The sequence below is a fragment of the Penaeus monodon genome, unplaced genomic scaffold, assembly GCF_015228065.2.
Source record: "Penaeus monodon isolate SGIC_2016 unplaced genomic scaffold, NSTDA_Pmon_1 PmonScaffold_710, whole genome shotgun sequence".
In the NCBI taxonomy this organism is placed as follows: domain Eukaryota; kingdom Metazoa; phylum Arthropoda; class Malacostraca; order Decapoda; family Penaeidae; genus Penaeus; species Penaeus monodon.
The window spans coordinates 255-21,316 of record NW_023662217.1 but is presented as its reverse complement, the minus strand read 5'-3'; the positions used below and the strand labels follow the sequence as shown (position 1 = coordinate 21,316).

General features: G+C 40.5%; 1 protein-coding gene and 1 pseudogene across 1 annotated transcript; one reads left to right on the top strand and one right to left on the bottom strand.

The window, feature by feature from the left end:
- Positions 1-215: 215 nt before the first annotated feature.
- Positions 216-5,432, bottom strand: LOC119571600. The gene is made up of 9 exons (XM_037918835.1): positions 5,358-5,432; positions 3,949-4,012; positions 3,039-3,169; positions 2,487-2,624; positions 2,313-2,376; positions 1,906-2,048; positions 1,512-1,623; positions 1,139-1,247; positions 216-618 (listed from the first exon to the last, which is right to left on the bottom strand). Exons 1-9 carry the CDS (start codon positions 5,430-5,432, stop codon positions 405-407), a joined length of 1,050 nt encoding a protein of 349 aa, XP_037774763.1. The 3' UTR covers positions 216-404.
- A 3,998-nt stretch (positions 5,433-9,430) lies between these two features.
- On the top strand, positions 9,431-20,727 carry LOC119571602 (annotated as a pseudogene).
- The last annotated feature ends 335 nt before the right edge of the window (positions 20,728-21,062 follow it).

Sequence of the window (21,062 nt, the reverse complement as noted above, 5' to 3'; positions counted from 1 at the left end):
ATATATGTATGTATATACATATGTATGTATGAATAGAAATACACCCCACAACAAAAAACACATATATATATATAAACACACACACACTCGCATATACATATATATACAAAATATATACATATATATATTATATATATATATATATATATATATATATATATATATAATGCATAACAAGCATACTTATGGAAAGAGGATTTCACGAAAAAAGTAAAATATTTATATATTTTTTTATTTGCAGACAGTTAACAAAAGTATCAGTAGAAACAGTTGTAACATTTTTTTTTTTTTTCAATTCAGAATACAGTAATGCAAGATAAGTAGGGGATCCAGGTTTATGAGTGCGTAAAGACAAAGGAAAAGCACTCAATGCATTCTGAGGACACAAAGTGGCTTGGGATCGCCTAAACCTTCCTCGGGAACAAACACAAAGGACTCTTCAGTTCCAAGCACAGCTCGTCGCTCAAGTAGAAGAAGTTCTCGTAGTTGAGGGCGGCGCAGTGGCCTTCGGCGGGAGTGTGGGGCGCCTGCTGGTAGTGGTAGCAGGTTCCCTCGTTGGCCACGCGCGTTGAGTTGTGATTGAGTGAGTAAGTGCGAGGCTCGCAGTCACTGGTAGACCTGGAGGAGGGGGGGGACAGGAGAGTGGGAGATATTATACAGTGTGATGGTGTTTCTCTAATGCTTTTGGTCACGGCCCTGAAGGGCGATTTGCATTACTTTTATGGTCTCTTCTTACTTTTTAGTAGTGGAAGTGAGGGAATCGGTGGTGAGCGTTAGAGGGGAGACATAATTTTAGTCACTTTCCATTTAGCTTTATCCAAAAACCTGCGCTGTATATATGCACTCTATATCTATTTTACAAGACGGGAGAAAGATCGCGTGTTCTGCCAAAGGCAAGATGGCTCCAATGTTCCTTGAAGGAGTGATGAGAAGCAACTTTGGAATGAGGTGAGAGGCTCGCATCTTAAATTCATTCAGTGTTTTACTTTGACCTTATACGAAAGTTAGAGAAAAGCAGGCAGCGAATAAATAAGTTCTGATTGCAAAGAGTACAGAGAAGAAAGTAAAGGAGCTAGACCCAGGTGATTAGAATTTCCACAGGACCCCCTGAGGACGCGAAGGAGTGGCAGTGTTTTACCTGAGGGTCCAGAAGGGGGTGCCCATTTCCATGGGGGCGCCATCGATCCATGTCCAGCCCGCTGTCTCGTTCTTCAAATTTCCTCCCACCCAGAAATCTGATACAATATCTGCAAAATAATATTAATGAAAATAATGACAAAATCTATCCACCCGATCTTTGAGCGAAATATTACGCCGACCATCTTTGCTTGTAAACAAGTGACATATTGTCACCCGCTGGTTGTTGAAATACTGAGAACTAGCAAATGTGAGTCATTGTCACGTGTAGTAACTAATCCAGAAAAGGAGTTTCCAATCCAAGCCTAATGTAGTAAGGATGAAGCACATTGCCAACATATCCGATCCATCGGAAGGTCAAGGCGGACACTCACGGTGCTCGCGGAGGTGGCGGACGAGCTCGTGGAACTTGTCTGCGCCGTCATGGAGGGTGAGAAGGTCGCCGCCAATCGCCTTGCAGAAGGAACGAGCTTCTCCCCAGTTGACCTGCGAGGAGACTCACGGTTGAAAAAGAACGCAAGGGCCACTCGTGAAAATGGTAGGAGGATGTACGGATGTATTGCAATATCTGTGTAGATAAAGGAAGGATAAAGAGATTGACGGGGAAGTTGGAGAAGGCAGGGGAGGGAGAATAGAAACGGAGAGTGAGAGAGAGGGAGAGGGAGAGACGAAAGAGAGAAGAGATAGATAGAGATAGAGATAGATAGATAGAGAGAGGGGGGGTCATACCCTAACCGTTAATTAACATAAGGAGTACAATTAACGCACCTTTCCAAAGGAGAAGATGGACAGGCACCGATCGCCCACACGGGTGTAGAACTGAGGGCAGTCGGGGTGGCTGATGGTAGCGTTGATCTTTTCAAGGAATTCTTCTCCCAAGGCCTCGACCTCTTCCATGCTTGAGTGTCTCACTAGGAAGGGGGAGGAAGGGAGCAATGATAGACAAAGAAGAAAGGAAAAAACAGAGAAATGCTTTATTAGATCTACTAAAGAAGACTAGCAAATAGCAAACAGGGGGTTCCAAGGCCTTTTTTTCACCGACTTCTTTTGCACTCACCAGCAGAAATGCTTTATTAGAGCTACTGAAGATGACTAGCAAGCAAGGGATTCCAAGGCGAAAATTACACATAATAATCTTTATTTGCATTTTTTTCACCGACTTCTTTTGTACTCACCAACAGATTCTTCTGACGGCAGGACGATCTCTTCAAGAGGTCGAAGTTTTTCTTCCCTCAACATCTGTGGCACGAGAAAGTGTTACGTAATGTGTAAAGATGGCCAAACACATGGTCACACGCATATGCATCTCCAAAGAGATCTCCAAAGCGACTCCATTTCATTATCCTTACCTGACACAGACGCATGTCCAGGTCCCCCTCACACGGCGGGTCGGAGAGCTCGCAGTAGCGGCTGATGGTGACGCAGTTGGTGTCTCCCATCCTGCGACACCTGACGGAGCCTCGCTCGCAGTACTCATTGCGCCAAGCCTGCAGTGGGTGTTGGTAGGGAAAGGTTAATGTCGGCAGGAAAAGATTAGTGCTGAGAAGGAGAGGTCACATGTACTCTACGAGAGTCTACGGTGTCATTGTTATGTTGTAATATTTTTTTTTGTCGTTATAAAGGTGTCCTCTGATTTCATCATTGTTGTTTGACCATAGTGAGCATTCTGTTTGATTACACCAAAAGTTTTTCAAACAGTAGTTCTCAAAGGTAAATCAGATGAAGAAGGCAAACTAGACAAGTGAGTATCCCGTAATCGTTCTAGCAGCTATTGCTCTAAACTTACTTTTGCCTTAATAAACTCGACAGCGATTCGTATTTGAGTTTGAGGTTCCCATAGAGCTGGACTTGTAGTTTAGTTCCCCTTCCCCTAGAGTGCCACAAAGAGACTCAACACCCACCCCGCAGATGGCGCTCTCCTCGTCGGAATAGTCGCCGCAGTCGTTGTCTCCGTCGCAGATGTAGCGGATCCTCGTGCATCGATCGCTGGTTCCGCAGTGGATCTGCTCGCTCTCGGGACACGTGGCCGCGACTGAAGGCAGACGTCTCTTTGACATGAATCAGGACAATAATGACTCCTGGCACTTCATGAGATTTTTAAAACAGTTTTAGGCCATGGATAATCTCCTTTGTTTCCACAAGAGAGAGAGAAAGAAAAGAAAAAAGTGGAGGGAGAGAAAGAGATATCAGAAGAAGAGGCTGGCGAATAAATATAAAAAAGGAGGATACACTCTAGCAAGAGGGAGAGACAGAGACAGAAAGTGATAAAGAAAGGTAGATACAATAGTTATAAATAGAGGGAGAAAGAGAAAAGAGTGATAGCGATCGAAAGAAGGATAGATTGAGAAGTTGAGAGAAGAGAGAGAGGGGATAGAGGGAGACCGGGAAGAAGAGAGGAAAGAGGGCGATAAACAGAGAGAAATGGAAGAGAGAGGGGTCAGTAGGAGCAGAGAGAAGAGAGGGAGAGGAGAGAGAGTTATATAAAATGATAGTAGAGAAAGATAAAAACAAATGAGTGAAGAGCAACGAGGGAGATAGAATGAGAATATAGATAAAGGGAGATAGAGATAAGACGATAAAGAGGGGGAATAGACGAAAGAGAAAGGCAGAGACAGAGAGTGAAGGCTTGAACACACGACCAGAGACGAGACACAGCGAGACAACCTCAGTGTAGTGTAGTCTAAAAAGACGATGAATACAGAGCATGGAGAAGATGAAAAGAATTAAGGAGACATCGCAAACAATAAGGAAGAAAATATAATTCGCTAAAGGAAGGGCATTTTGGCTGAAAGCTGATCTTTGGAGACTGACATTGGGGAAATGGCAGAGGAGAGCTGCTAACTAGACCTTGAGGACCATCATGTGTCTCCTTGACCTTTTGGTTTTAAGAATCATGTTTTTGATAACAATACATATTTTAAAAGAATTGAAGCACAGCATTATAAGAAAAAGACAAGAAAGGGGCGACATATAGAAATGAATATCGCAACGGTTGGTCACTAACCAATAAAAATGAATGAATACAATAAAATAATGAAAGAATACCATCAGTAAAAACCCTCCTATAACAAAAAGTTGGACATGAAAATGGCAATGAATTCAGGTAAACAAATAGACGTTGAATGTTGGCGTTTCAGCAAAACCTGATTTTTAACATACACCACCCACTAAATACAAGTTTCGCTTTCTAAAAATCGGATTATAGCGAGAATGCAAATTGTATCAGTACTTACCACACAAGATTGGAAAGTCGTGATTTCGACCTCGCACAAGATCTGTATTTATAGCATGGTAACTCCGCCACCCCTCGCGTGACCTCACCAATGAAAGTCCGATTCTAGCCAATCGTAAACGCCTATCGAGGAGTCGTATGTATTCTTTTCGTTTGTGCTCTCTCTCTCTCTCATCTCTCGTCCTTCCTCTCTCTCCTCTCCTCTCCTCTCTGTATTATATATACTATAGTATATATATATAATATATCTATATATATAGATAGTATAATTAATATATATTATGTACATGTATAGACAACCTTATATGGATATCTATGTTCATACTCATCATATTACAGACATGCATATAATAAATAGATAACATACATATAGATAGACATATATACAATATATTATTATATATATATATATCTATATAGTGATATATAATACTATTATATATTAATACATCATAGCAACCACACACACACACACACACACAACACACACACACATCATATATTATATACTAACATATATATCTATTACTATTATATATATATTAGTATATATTTATATCTATATAGATATGATATTATACTATATTATATATATATAATATATATTATATATTATATATATATATAATATCTACTATATATGCTATTATATAATATATATATATACTATTACTATATAATATATATAATATATAGAAGCTGATTATATATATATATATATATATATATTTATATATGTACATCCACTCACCACTACACACGTCAAGTCGTCCTGTTAAGAGCTGAGAGTAGGGCGCTATCTACGGCGACTCCTGTTTCATCACATCAATCTCCCCCTCCTTGTTGGAGTCGATGCTTAAGACTTGATAATACATTTTCACACTTGGAAAACAATATATGCTGTTTCAATAGAACGTACCATTGATATCTAACGAAGCTTCTCAAAGTATAATCAAGTTTCTCTCGTTGACAAGGTATTAGAACTCACGAGACTGCAAGTGAAGCACCATGCTCTGTTACAGGTGTGGTGAAAAGACCCGCCGACATGAGTGATCATCGCCATCGCCTTTGCTTTCTCGGCAGGCGTTCGTGTAAGACAAGGGATATGCTTGCAAAAAAAGTCTCCAAAACTTTAGATAATCTTTTTCATCTAAAATAAATAACGTACAGTAACAGGTTCGTAAAACAGAGTATTTGAATGAAAAAATTAGACCAACATGGACAATGTATCTGTAGTATATACTACACCACACACACACACACACACACCCACACACACACACACACACACACACACATCATCTATATATATATATATATCTACTATATCATATCTATATATTATATTATATATGGTTTCTAATAGTATCTACGTATTATATACTTACAATATACTATATATATATATCATACTATATACTATTATATATATATATAGATATATTATATAATATGATATGTATGTATAGTATATAACGATACACTGTATCACACAACACACCACAACCACACACACACACCACACACACCCACACCCACACACCACACACACACACACACGACACACACATCACCACACACACAAAACACGCGCTCACACACACATCACACACACACACACACTCAACACCACACCATATATGTAGATGGAGTATTATACTGTTATAATATATATATAATATATATATATATATGTATATATTATATATATATATATATATAATATAGATACTATATATATATATATATATGTGCATGTGTATACACCATTATTTAAAAATTTTTTAATTATATTACATTACTAATATACTATATATCTATATATAGTATATCTATATATATATATCTAGTATCTATATCTAGTATATGTAATATATATACATTACATATACTTATATATATATATAGATACTATATTATATATAATATTCATAGTATAGTTCTATATATATATATATATATATACATATATATAATATATATAATGCAGACACACACACACACACACACACACACACACAGAACACGCCACACACACACACGACAGCTCACACACACATCCACACTACACACACACACACACCACACACCACACACCACTACACATACTCACACACACACACACAGACACACACACAGAATATATATGTATTATATTATATATATATATATATTATATTAATATATATACTATATATATATTATGCAGTTATGTCTAATATTACATTCATTAATACATATATATATAATATATATATAATTATATATATATTACTCTTATATATAATATTATATATATTATATATACTATATATATATTAGTGTATATAGATTATACATATATATATATTATATATATATATATATAATATTAATATATACATAATATTTATATATATATATTATATATATTATATTATTTATATACTTTATATATATATATATGATATAACTATTATAATATTCTATATATTAACTACTATATATATTATATATATATAATCTATATTCTATATACTATATAATAGTATATAATATTATATATTTGTATATTATAATATATTCTTAATTCTACTTCTATATATATATATATATATATATATGCAGGTATATATATCTCCATATACATGCATATATATATAAACTATATGATATATATCTATTATATATATATCTACATATATATATGCAGTATAGTCTGTGTGTGTGTGTGTGTGTGTGTGTATTGTGTGTGTGTGTGTGTAGTGTGTGTGTGCTGTGTCTGTGTGTGTGTAGTGTGTGTGTTGTGTGTGTGTGTGTGTTGTGTCCTGTGTGTGTGTGTTGTGTGTGTGTTTGTGTGTCTTGATATATACTACTATATATATAATATATATATATGATATATATATATATATATATATACCTAATATAATAATATATATATAATATATAGGGGAGTATATGTATATGTTATATTATATACAATACTTTATATATATATCCTATTATATAATATATAATATAATTAGATCATATATATATATATATATATATTATCTCTCTTATACACATTGCAAGTATATATTAATATATATATATTAAATATTATATTCTATATATATATATATACATATACTCTATATGTATATATATATATATACTATACATATATCATACATATACATATATGTGTGGTGTGTGTGTGTGTGTTACATGTGTGGTTGCGTGCGTGTGTGTGGTGTGTGTGTGCTTGTGTGTTTGTGTGTGTGTTTGTTTTTGTGCGTTGTTGTGGTGGTCTGTTGTTTGTGTGTGTGTGTGTGTGTGTGTGGTGTTTGTGTACATGTTTCGTTATATTTACATTCATATATATAATATATATATATATATATATATATATAGCTTCATATGTATGGTTTTAGTATATATAGATACTATATATATAATCTATTATATATATAAACATAGATATTCACTAGATTAGTACTATATACATATATATATATATATATATATATATATATTGCTCGTGTGTGTGTGTCGTGTGCTGTGTGTGTGGTTGTGTGGTGTGTGTGTGTGTGTGTGTATGTATATATACATACATTGCCCCAGGGGTGTTTCGTCATAATTTTTCTCAAATAACTCTGTGTGTTTACGTACCTGTTTATTACTGTTACGTTATTATATTTTTAGACGTGAAAAGATTATCTAAGTTTTGAGACTTTTTTCTCTTTGGCAAGCATCTCCCTTGTCTTACACGTAAAGCCTGAAGAATAAAGCAAAGGCGTGGCGATGATCACTCCATCCGTCCGGCGGCGTCTTTTCACCCACACCTGTACAGAGCAATGGTGCTCACTTGCATTCTCCTGGTTCTAAACCTTTGTCCAACGAGAACTTGGTATTACCTTTGGAAATTCGTTAGACTCTTCACTGGTACTGGTTCTTTGAAACACATTGTATCTTTGTGTGCCAGCTTGTAATGTTTACTCAATACTTATGCTCGATCCAACAAGGGAATGAGTGAATACAGGAGTCGCCGTAATAGGCCCTACTCTCCGCTCTTAACAGGCACGACTTGCCGTGTGTGTGATATAGTGTGTACTAATATATATTATATATATATAATAATATATATTTGATATACTATATAGTAAATTATAATATACGATATACTATATATATATAGATTATATAGTTATACTATATATAATTGATATTATATATATATATAATATATATATATATATATTGTGTGTGTGTGTGTCGGTGTGTGTGTTGTGTGTGTGTGGGTGTATTATTATAATATATATATATACCCATCACTCATACTATATTATATATTAGTATATATTCATATATGTCTATCTATAATGTATGTTTACTCTATCTATTTATAGTCATATATGTATATATCTGCATATTATGAACATAGATATCCATATTAAGTGTTTCTATATATGTATATATCAATATATATATATATTATATATATATATATATATATATATATATATATATATAATATATATATACAGAGAGAGAGAGAGAGAGAGAGAGAGAGAGAGAGAGAGAGAGAGCACAAACAGAAAATACATACGCCTCCTCGATTAGGCGTTTACGATTTGGCTAGAATCTGACTTTTCATTGGCTGAGGTCACGCGAGGGGGCGGAGGTTACCATGCTATAAATACAAAATCTGTGCGAGGTCGAAATCACTCTTTCCAATCTTTGTGTGGTAAGTACTGATACATTTGCTCTCCTATAATCCGATTTTTAGAAAGCGGACTTGGTATTTAGTGGGTGGTTTCTGTAAAAATATGTTGCTGTACGCCAACATTCAACGATTCTATTTGTTTACCTGAATTCATTGCAATTTTCATGGCAACTTTTGTTATAGGAGGGTTTTACTGATGGTATTCTTTCATTATTTATTTTATTTCTATTCATTTTTATTGGTTAGTGACACGTGCGATATTTCAATTTCTATATGTGCCCCTTTCTTGTCTTTCTTATAATCTGTGCTTCCATTCTTTTAAAATATGTATTGTTATCAACATATTTCTTAAACAAGGTCAAGGAGACAACATGATGGTCCTCAAGGTCCTGTAGCAGCTCTCCTCTGCATTTCCCAAGGTCAGTCTCCAAAAAAAATCACGCTTCAGCCAAAACGCCCTTCTCCTTTATCGATTTATTTTCCTTCCATATTTGTTTGCGATGTCCCTTAATTCTTCATCTTCTCCATGCTCTGTATTCATCGTTTTTTTATTTAAACCCTACACTGGTGTTGTCTCGCTGTGTCTCTTCTCTGGTCGGTGTTCAAGCCTTCACTCTCTTTCTCTCTGCCTTTCTCTTTCTTTCCACTCTATTCCCCTCTTTATCTCTTTCTCTCTCTCCCTTTCTCTATCATTCTCATTCTATCTCCCTCTTTCTCTTTCACTCATTTTTTTATCTTTCTCATACTATCATTTTCTATCTCTCTCTCCCTCTCCCTCTCTCTTTCTCTCTCTCTTTGCCACCCCTCTCTTTCCATTTCTCTCTTTTTCCCCCTCTTTCTCTCTCTCTCCCTTTCTCCCTCTATCCTCTCTCTCTCTTTCTCTCATTTTTTCTCACTCTCTCCTTCTTTCGCTCGCTCTCACTCTTTCTTTTTATCTCCCTTATTTATAACTATTTATCTACCTTTCTTTCTCACTTTCTGTCTCTGTCTCTCCTCTTGCTATCGTTATCCCTCCTTTTTATTTATCTGCCAGCCTCTCTTTCTGATATCTCTTTCTCTCCTCCACTTTTTCTTTTCTTTCTCTCTCTTTTGTGGAAACAAAGGAGATTATCAGGGCCCTAAAACTGTTTAAAAATCCATGAAGTGCCGGGAGTCATTATTGTCCTGATTCATGTCAAAGAGACGTCTGCCTTCAGTCGCGGCCACGTGTCCCGAGAGCGAGCAGATCCACTGCGGAACCAGCGATCGATGCACGAGGATCCGCTACATCGCGACGGAGACAACGACTGCGGCGACTATTCCGACGAGGAGAGCGCCATCTGCGGGGGGTGTTGAGTCTCTTTGTGGCACTCTAGGGGAAGGGGAACTAAACTACAAGTCAGCTCTAGGGGAAACCCTCAAACTCAAATACGAATCGCTGTCGAGTTTATTAAGGAAAAAGGGAAGTTTAGAGCAATAGCTGCTAGAACGATTAGGGGATACTCACTTGTTAGTTTGCCTTCTTCATCTGATTTACCTTTGAAAACTACTGTTTAAAAACTTTTGGTGTAATCAACAGAATGCTCACTATGGTCAAACAACAATGATGAAATCAGAGGACACCTTTATAACGCCAAAAAAAAATATTAAACATAACAATGACACCGTAGACTCTCGTAGAGTACATGTGACTCTCCTTCTCAGCACTAATCTTTTCCTGCCGACTTTAAACCCTTTCCCTCCCAACACCCACTGCAGGCTTGGCGCAATGAGTACTGCGAGCGAGGCTCCGTCAGGTGTCGCAGGATGGGAGACACCAACTGCGTCCCCATCAGCCGCTACTGCGAGCTCTCCGACCCGCCGTGTGAGGGGGACCTGGACATGCGTCTGTGTCAGGTAAGGATAATGAAATGGAGTCGCTTTGGAGATCTCTTTGGAGATGCATATGCGTGTGACCATGTGTTTGGCCATCTTTACACATTACGTAAACCTTTCTCGTGCCACAGAGGGTGGGGGAAAGAAAAACTTCGACCTCTTGAAGAGATCGTCCTGCCGTCAGAAGAATCTTTTGGTGAGTACAAAAGAAGTCGGTGAAAAAATGCAAATAAAATTATTATGTGAAATTTTTCGCCTTGGAATCCCTTGCTTGCTAGTCATCTTCAGTAGCTTAATAAAGCATTTCGCTGGTGAGTGCAAAAGAAGTCGGTAAAAAAAAGGCCCTTTGGAACCCCCTGTTTGCTATTTGCTAGTCTTCTTTAGTAGATCTAATAAAGCATTTCTCTGTTTTTTCCTTTCTTTTTTGTCTATCATTGCTCCCTTCCTCCCCCTTCCTAGTGAGACACTCAAGCAGGAAGAGGTCGAGGCCTTGGGAGAAGAATTCCTTGAAAGATCAACGCTACCATCAGCCACCCCGACTGCCCTCAGTTCTACACCCGTGTGGGGCGATCGGTGCCTGTCCATTTTCCCCTTTTGGGAAAAGGGTGCGTTAATTGTACTCCTTATGTTAATTAACGGTTGGGGTGACCCCCCTCTCTCTATCTATCTATCTCTATCTCTATCTATCTCTTCTCTTTTTCGTCTCCCCCTCTCCCTCTCTCTCACTCTCCGTTTCTATTCTCCCTCCCCTGCCTTCTCAACTTCCCGTCAATCTCTTTACCCCTTCCTTTATCTACACAGATATTGAAATACATCCGTACATCCTCCTACCATTTTCACGAGTGGCCCTTGCGTTCTTTTCAACCGTGAGTCTCCTCGCAGGTAAAACTGGGAGAAGCTCGTTCCTTCTGCAAGGCGATTGGCGGCGACCTTCTCACCCTCCATGACGGCGCAGACAAGTTCCACGAGCTCGTCCGCCACCTCCGCGAGCACCGTGAGTGTCCGCGTTGACCTTCCGATGGATCGGATATTTTTGGCAATGTGCTTCATCCTTACTACATTAGGCTTGGATTGGAAACTCCTTTCTGGATTAGTTACTACACGTGCCCAATGACTCACATTTGCTAGTTCTCAGTATTTCAAAAACCAGGGGTGACAATATGTCACTTGTTACAAGCAAAGATGGTCGGCGTAATATTTCGCTCAAAGATCGGGTGGATAGATTTTGTCATTATTTTCATTAATATTATTTTGCAGATATTGTATCAGATTCTGGGTGGGAGGAAATTTGAAGAACGAGACAGCGCTGGACAGGGATCGATGGCGCCCCCATGGAAATGGGCACCCCTTCTGGCCCCTCAGTAAAACACTGCCACTCCTTCGCGTCCTCGGGGGGTCCTGGGGGAAATTCTAATCACCGGGTCTAGCTCCTTTACTTTCTTCTCTGTACTCTTTGAAATCAGAACTTATTTATTCGCTGCCTGCTTTTCTCTAACTTTCGTATAAGGTCAAAGTAAAACACTGAATGAATTTAAGATGCGAGCCTCTCACCTCTTTCCAAAAGTTGCTTCTCATCACTCCTTCAAGGAACATGGAGCCATCTTCCCTTTGGCAGAACACGCGATCTTTCTCCCGTCTTGTAAAATAGATATAGAGTGCATATATACAGCGCGGGTTTTTTGGATAAAGCTAAATGGAAAGTGACTAAAATTATGTCTCCCCTCTAAACGCTCACCACCGATTCCCTCACTTCCACTACTAAAAAGTAAGAAGAGACCATAAAAGTAATGCAAATCGCCCTCAGGGCGTGACCAAAAGCATTAGAGAAACACCATCACACTGTAAATATCTCCCTCTCCTGTCCCCCCCCTCCTTCCAGGTCTCCCAGTGACTGCGACCCTCGCATTTAAACTCACTCAATCACAACTCAACGCGCGTGGCCAACGGGGAACCTGCTCCCACTACCAGCAGGCGCCCCACACTCCGCCGAAGGCCACTGCGCCGCCCTCAACTACGAGAACTTCTTCTACTTGAGCGACGAGCTGTGCTTGGAACTGAGAGTCCTTTGTTTTTGTTCCCGGGGAAGGTTTAGGCGATCCCAAGCCACTTTGTGTCCTCAGAATGCATTGAGTGTTTTTCCTTTGTCTTTACGCACTCATAAACCTGGATCCCCTACTTATCTTACATTACTGTATTCTGAATTGAAAAAAAAAAAAATGTTACAACTGTTTCTACTGATACTTTTGTTAACTGTCTGCAAATAAAAAAATATATAAATATTTTACTTTTTTCGTGAAATCCTCTTTCCATAAGTATGCTTGTTATGCATTATATATATATATTATATATATATATATATATATATATATATATATATATGTATATATATGTATATATATGTATATGCGAGTGTGTGTGTGTTTATATATATATATGTGTGTTTGTGTGTGTGTACGTCTATTCATACATACATATGTATATACATACATATATATATTCACTTGAATCGTTCTATCAAAAATAACTTCAAGAAGCAATTTATTTTAATACAGAAACTGTTACATACCTTCTACATACCTGCATTCCCCTCCTAAATCTCGCTCATACACACACATCTCCTCTTTGTATTATCTCCTTTCCCTTCCTTATATCCTTCCTTCCTTCCCTCCCTCTCTCCCTCCCTTCCCTCCCTCTCTCCCTCCTTCGTCCTACCCCTCACTCTCTCCCCTATTCCTTCTTCCCTCCCTCCCTCCACTTCCTACCTTCCTGCCTTACTCTTTCTCTAACCCCTCCCTCTCTCCCTCCCTCAGCCTGCAGAGGAAGCAGTTTGACATAGACATGGCCGCTGTCACTGCGTATGTGTATGCAAAGAGGTGTAGAAGGCTGCAGAGAGAACACTTATCAACAGGGGGAACCTTAGAGCTGAATTTTGCAGAGTCTTATGCAGCCATGGTGCGTGATGTATGTGATGAGACTGTGGATCAGGACCCTTACAAGGAGCACCCTGTAACTCACCAAGTAACTTTGGGGTGACAAAGGTGATGCCATCAAGCAGCCAAAGGCCCACGGGACTATCTAAACATGAGAGTTGCGACCCGTTCCCAACTTTTTTCTGACAGGAAAGTAAACTAACCACTCAGTCGCTTTGTACAGCAGCTGCATCTGTATAGGTAATCATTTATAAGTTTACGAGGCCTCTCATCTCATTCCAAAGTTGCATCTCTCCTCTCCTCCAAGGAAGGTTTGAGCCATCTTCCCTTTTGGGCAGAGCACGCAATCTTTTCCCGTCTTGTAAAATAGATATAGAGTGCATATATACAGCGCAGGTTATTGGATAAAGCAAAAATGGAAAGTGACTAAAATTATGTCCCCCCTCAAACGCTCACCACTGATTCCCTCACTTCCACTACTAAAAGTAAGAACACAGCAAAAAAGTAATGCAAATTGCCCTTCAGGGTCGTAACCAAAAGCATTACAGAAAGACCATCACACTGGAAAATATGTCCTCCCCCCCCCCGTTCCTCCAGGTCTACCAGCGACTGCGAGCCTCCCCATTTTACTCATAAATCACAACTCAACGCGCGGGCCAACGAGGGGATTGATTGTTTGGGATTTTTTAAAATTATCTGCCGCGTTAACAGCTAAGGTCATTAGCGGCGAATACCTTGTTAACTAGAATATTAAAATTTTTAAAAACTTTAAAAAATTATCAATAAATATCTTACAATAACAAAAAATAGATTAAAAATCAAAACATAAATATTATGCTCTAAGTGCATAAAATGATTGCATAAACATTATGCAAATTATATTTTATTGAAAATTTTAGTCTCCCTAAGGAAATTAATAAGACCCTCTATGTCACAATCTTCCCCAATACATTTTTCAGTTATTGGGGGAGACAAGTACATACGTTTTTGGGTCTGAGAATGTTGCACATCTTTCCACTACATGTGCGATCGTTAATGGCTCTTGGCATCCTTCACAAAGTGCTTCATTTTTAGCCATCATTGGCCCATGAGTCAGTCTTGTGTGCCCAATTCTTTGTCCCTTTTTAATACAAAATTTTCCCCTTTCGGTTGGGATGGATGCTAGTTGCCCACTGCCAAGTCATCTCTAATGTCTCGCTGTTTGTTTCTGGAGGTATGCCTCCATTTTTCCTCCATTTATGTCGATGTCAACTTCTGATGCTGGGTTTCAGGTCGGTGTGTGGGAGAGGAAAACGAGCATACAAGGCTGAGCAGCAGCTGCCTTGGGCCCTTTTGATCAGCTCGCTCATTCCCATGATACCAACATGCGCTGGCACCCAACATAGAGTTATCTTTTTACGTGTTGACATCAGTGCAAGCCCAAACTTGAACTCCCTCATACTGGATGTGATGAGTTAAGCTCTTGATTGCTTGCAAGGGCACTACGAGAGTCACAATATATCACAACAGAATGGTCGTAAGATCTCTAGTCATCTTAACTGCTGTAAGGATGGCATGTAACTCTGCAGTGAAGATCGAGGCTGCTAGAGAAAGACTGCCAGATGCAAATCTTCCCTTTTGCTCACTGCCCGCAAAGCCCACACCATTTTCAGATTCGAACCATCTGTATATATTGCCCTTGATCCTTGGTACTTAGAAATATGCTGAAGAAATTTCTTTTGACTTCTGCTTCTGATTTCTCCCTTTTCCCCAAATTTCCCACCAAATCCAGCTCGACTTTATTAGTCCAAGGTGGAAATTGGGGGGTTCCAACAGCCAGAACCTTAGAGAGATTTAAATTAAGATCTTCCACAAGATTCCTCATTCTCCTACCAGAGGATCGGCTATCCTCAAGGGGGTTGAAAAAACCCAAATTTTGGGTGTAGGAGATCCTGGAATCCTTTGTAGTTCGTGTAGTAAATCAGATTCATGGGTTTTTCGGTGAATGAAAGAGGTGGTTCTCCACTCTCAGCATACAGGGAAATCCACAGGGGAAGACCGAAAGCCCCCGTACAGATTCTGAGAGCTTCATTATGAACCGAGTCTAACATCCGTAGAACAGTGGGAGTTGCAGATGATTAAGCTTCACATCCATAATCAAGCTTACTACGAATAAGCGCTCGAAAAAGCCGCAGAAGCGTTGTGCGCTCTGCACCCCAAGATAGATGTGAAAGAACCCGCAAAATACTAAGTGCTTTTGTAGCCTTTACTTTCAACTGTTTGATGTGAGGCACCCATGTAAGTCTTGAGTCAAAAATTAGACCCAAGTACTTCACCTCTTTGGGCAAATTGCAGTGGGTTGCTCCTAAATAGAGGGAAGGATGGAATTTTCTCGTTTGTGGAAATGCATAGCCATGGTCTTGCTTGGGGAAAATTTTAACCCATGATATGTTGTCCACTGTACAACCTGATTTACTGCAGCCTGCATGTGTCTTGCACATCTGTAAGCTTCCTGCTGAGCAGTACAGTGTAAAGTCATCCACATACAGATTACATGAGACAGAACTTGGAACAACCTTTACAATGTCATTTATAGCAAGGGCAAACAGGGTCACTCTCTTGTGAGACCCCTTCCAGCTGATCTTCCAGGTTAGAGAAACTGTTTCCACCCGAACTTTAAATTTCCCGTTAGCAAGGAAGTTTTGTATGAAGGTAGGTAATGCTCCTCTTAAAACCCAAGTCATACAACTTCTTGAGTATGCTATGCTTCCAAGTGGTATCATAAGCCTTTTCAAGTCAAAGAAGACTGCTAACATGTGACGTCGCTGTGCGAAGGAATTCTGTATACGTTTCCATCCTTAAAGTGAATCTGTGGTCGATCTCAATTTTCTAAACCCACACTGATATGGAGTCAGCATTCTTTTTTCCTTTTCTAGCAGCCATGTCAACCTGAAGTTTACCATTTTCTCCATCACCTTGCAGATGCAAGCTGGTGAGAGAAATTGGTCTGTAATTCCTGGGTGGAAGCATCCTTGCCATGTTTAGGGACAGGAATGATTATAGACTCTTTCCATGTGGATGGCACTGTACCCTCCCTATATATCCTATTGAATAGGTCCAACAAGAACTTCTGGGAGCTCTCTGGCAAGTGAGATATCATTTGGTATGGAATATCGTCACTTCCTGGGGCAGTCTTATGGCAGAGCTGCAAAACCAGAGTCCATCTCCTTGCGCAAAAATGGCAAGTGTATGGGAAATTCTGCTGCAGTCCTACTGAAGAACGACACTGGTGTCGTTCTGTTCAGCCCGAAGAGTGGAGAATCGGGCAGTGTAAGATGCTCCAGAGGAGATCTCTGCCATGGGGTTTTGCTAGCTCAATAGCAACATCTTTTTTCGTGATGATTATGCATCAATCTTCAAAGCAGGTGGTGACAGTGTGTGCTTTTCCAGCGATCTTACGCACCTTGTCCCATAAACCCCTGCTAAGGGGGTCCCAGAGTTAATCAAGGAGACATACTGTTCCATGACGTCCGTCTAGCCTCCTCCAGCACTCGCCTGGCCTTGGTTCGGGGCTTTTTGTAATGGATCAAGGTTACATCACTGGGCGTCGTTTCAATGCCTTAATGCAGCTTTTCTTGCTCTGACAGCTTGGTTTGGGATTCATGAGACCACCATGGTACCGGAGGTCGACGGTAATGCCCACTACTTTTGGGAATGGATGTTCTGCTGCAAGGTGAATCGTGATGTGAAGTGATTAACAACATCTTGACACACTGGAAATCATTCACAGATCCATGCAATACTGCAGTTGATCTAAAAAGATTCCAGTCCGCATGTTCAAGTCGCCATCTCTGCACCCATTGGCTAGAATACCATTCACCTCCTCCAAAAAATATTGGAAAATGGTCGCTTCCTTGTAAGCTTTCCCTAACCTGCCAAGTGAAATTCATCTGTGAATCAGGTGAGACAATTGACAGGTCTATATTGGAGGGAAAGCCCAGTTTGAATTGGAAATGTGTGGGAGTGTCACTGTTCATAAAACTGCATCTACTCTTTGGAGCAAGGACTCCAAGGCCCTTCTCGGGGGGTTTCACAAAGTGTCTCCCCAGAGGTGATGCCGACCCTTGAAATCTCCAAGAGTAGAAAGGATGTGGCAACTGCTCAAGTAGATTTTCCAAATCATTAATGTTTAGATTATGTGGAGGAAGGTAGATAGATGCAACAGTGTAAGGTCGTGTCAAGCCTATTCTCACAGCCTTCACCTGCAGTGTTGTCTGCAGGTGGATGGCCTGGAAAGGAATATCCTGACGTACCAGTACTGCTACTCCTCCATGAGGTCCATTGTCAAAAGTCCCATAATGGGCTTTAATTTTGGGAAACCTCTCAGGGAAATCGGATGATTTTCCCTGGTCATAATCTCTTGTAAGCATACACAAACTGGGTTTATGAAAACTATCAGATGTTTCAGTTCTTCCCATTTTGCATGAATTCCCTGACAGTTCATTGGATTAGGGATCCAGTTCTTTAAACATTTTTTCATAAGGTGTTGGCAGCACCTGTGGTCAAGGTTTGCCCTACACCTTTAGGCGTCCCTTTCCAGGATCTTGGGAGAGTCTTTGAGGGGTTTTACCCATGGAAAATATTTCCACAGGCTTCCTTTTGACAGGGTCAGGATTTCTTTGCCTAGGCAAAGGACGGACCTGAGCCTTTGCTTCAGGGGCATTCTGCCCAGCAGCAGAGGCCCTGTGGATGTGGGGGCAGCTGGAGCTGTACCGTTGAGACCCCTGGAGCCCTTCTGACGGCTCCCAAAAACCCCACCTGAAATGAGTCTTTTTGAACAGACTCAAGATTCCTTTGCCTGGGCAAAGGGCAAACCCGAGCCTTTGGTTCAGGGGCATTCTGCCCAGCGCGGAGGCCCCTGTGGATATGGTGGCAGCTGGGGCTGTCACCATTGAGGCCCCTGGAGCCTCACCTGATGGCTCCAAAGACCTTACTTTTGGGGGGAGGAGTTCCTCAATAGACCCCTCACTCCTACTCCGTTTCTGGTGGAATTCACCAGAGGCAGTTTTAGCAATTGGGGACTGAGGTTTGAAAAAAGTGGGCAGAGTGTGTGGTGTAAGAAGTATTGGGGGGGCAAGGGTTGGTGGGAAGGAGGATGAGCCAGAACGAAGCAAAGGATTTACCGTCTGTGCAAACAGCACACGGGCACGTCGCTTGCCTCTGGAAAACTAACGTTCCCTTGCTCCTTTTTATCAATACTTTCTCAAATTTGTACCTTTTACACTGCTTTGAAGAAGCTTTATGAGCTTCTTTGCAGTGGTAACAGCAAAATTTTGGGCCTGGACAGTTGTCATCTTCTTGATGACCTGTCGTACCACACTTTACACATATTTTTGGTTGTCCATTTTCCTTAAAAAGGCAAGAGTTGGCTCCATGCCCATAACCCCGGCAGTGGAAGCACCGCATAGGGTTGGGCACATATGGCTTTACCTTGAGGTGGTACCATGCCAACTTAACTGATTCTGGAAGGACCAACGTATTAAAAGTTAGAAGGAGAGCTGGTGTAGACTGTTCCAAACCGTCAACTTTCTTCTTAAAACGTTTTTCTGCCACTACATTAAAATTTTCTAGTTCCTCTAACAGTTTTTCTTCAGAATACCTCATCAGGTTTTCCGGGGAAAAAACAATTCCCTTACACTGATTGAGGGTTTTGTGAGGAGAACATGAAACTTGAGCCCCCGGGGTGTTGCATATCGCACTCGACGGCACTCTCATCTGGTGACGAAACCTCAACTACAGGCTACCATCTCGCGTGGGGTGATGCGAGGATCACGTTGACATACCTCAACTATTTCCTATGTACTTCAAAAATATCAAGATCCATGATTGATACACCATCAATGGTCCTCACTACTAGGTACTTACCATATGAAATATTTTCATATTTACCAGGTAAGATTCCTTAGTGGATTGAGGAGGACTTTTCCCCCTTTTTACCTGGTTGGGAGCCCGGGAAAACCCTTACAATTCCCATTCTTGCCCTTTGGAAGCTGGAAAGGCTCCAGAGTGACAAAAATGTGATGTTCCAGAGGGAATGGTCGGGGATTGCGTAAGTCATCAGGGAGAGAGCTAGATCTTTGTAAATTTGTAGTACTCATACAAATTAGAATTCTTCATTTCCTCACCCCCCACCCACCATGGAGTCCAACGAGGGAAGCTATAGTTGGGCTCAAAATTCCAACAGCCACAGGGGGAATGAGGAAATATACGCAGCCACTATTACAGTACTGATGGCAGTGCGGGACCTATGCGCTACCGACTGAAAGTGCCTGCTTGACCCTAGCCATATTTGACCAGCCTATGACTTTACCGGGGCCTGATCAAGCCACCCGTCTAACCAGAATAAAGGACCAAAGAGGTGTGTTGCTAGCTGCAGGGGGCAGCGTGCAGCATCACTCAACCTCCAGGACTCCTGTCTCCTGGTAATACGGGGTGCCACGCACGGCAAACACCCCGTGGGAGAGTTTTTCCCCGGTCCAAGATGGAATGAACCAGGGTGGGTACACCATCCCCCCTCATAGGCCTTGGTGCACCAGGAAGCCCTCACTGGTGACCCCTCCAGTATGGGTAGACTCTGGTCCGGCTCACCAGATCATTGGGGCCTCAAGCCCCCCCACCCCGGCAAGGCGCTTCTGTTAGGGGGGCCAAAAAGAGGGGACCTGCTACCACTACCAGCAGGCGCCCCACACTCCCGCCGAAGACCACTGCGCCGGGCCCCCAACTTCGAGGGAAATTTTTACTTGAGCGACGAGCTGTGGGCCCGGGGAAATCAAGAGTCTGTGTGCTTGTTCCCGAGGAAGGTTTTGGCGATCCCAAGCCACTTTGTGTCCTCAGAATGCATTTAGTGCTTTTCCTTTGTCTTTATCATCATGAACCTGGATCCCCTTCTTGTTGAACTGCAGTGCTAACTGTATTCTCAACAGAAAAAAAAACATTTTGTTACAACTGTTTCTACTGATACATTGTTAACGGGCTGCAATTAAAATTACAACAACATTCTTTCTTTTTTCGTGAAATCCTTTTTTTCATAAGCATGTACGCTTGTTATACCATTATATATAAGGTGTGGGGTGTCGGCCTTATACCTTATACTGTTCAGTAAAGTATTCCAAGTCAGAGGGCCGAATTGTTAACATTAAAACATATTAATGAATCAAAATACTAGTTGCCCCCACTCTTT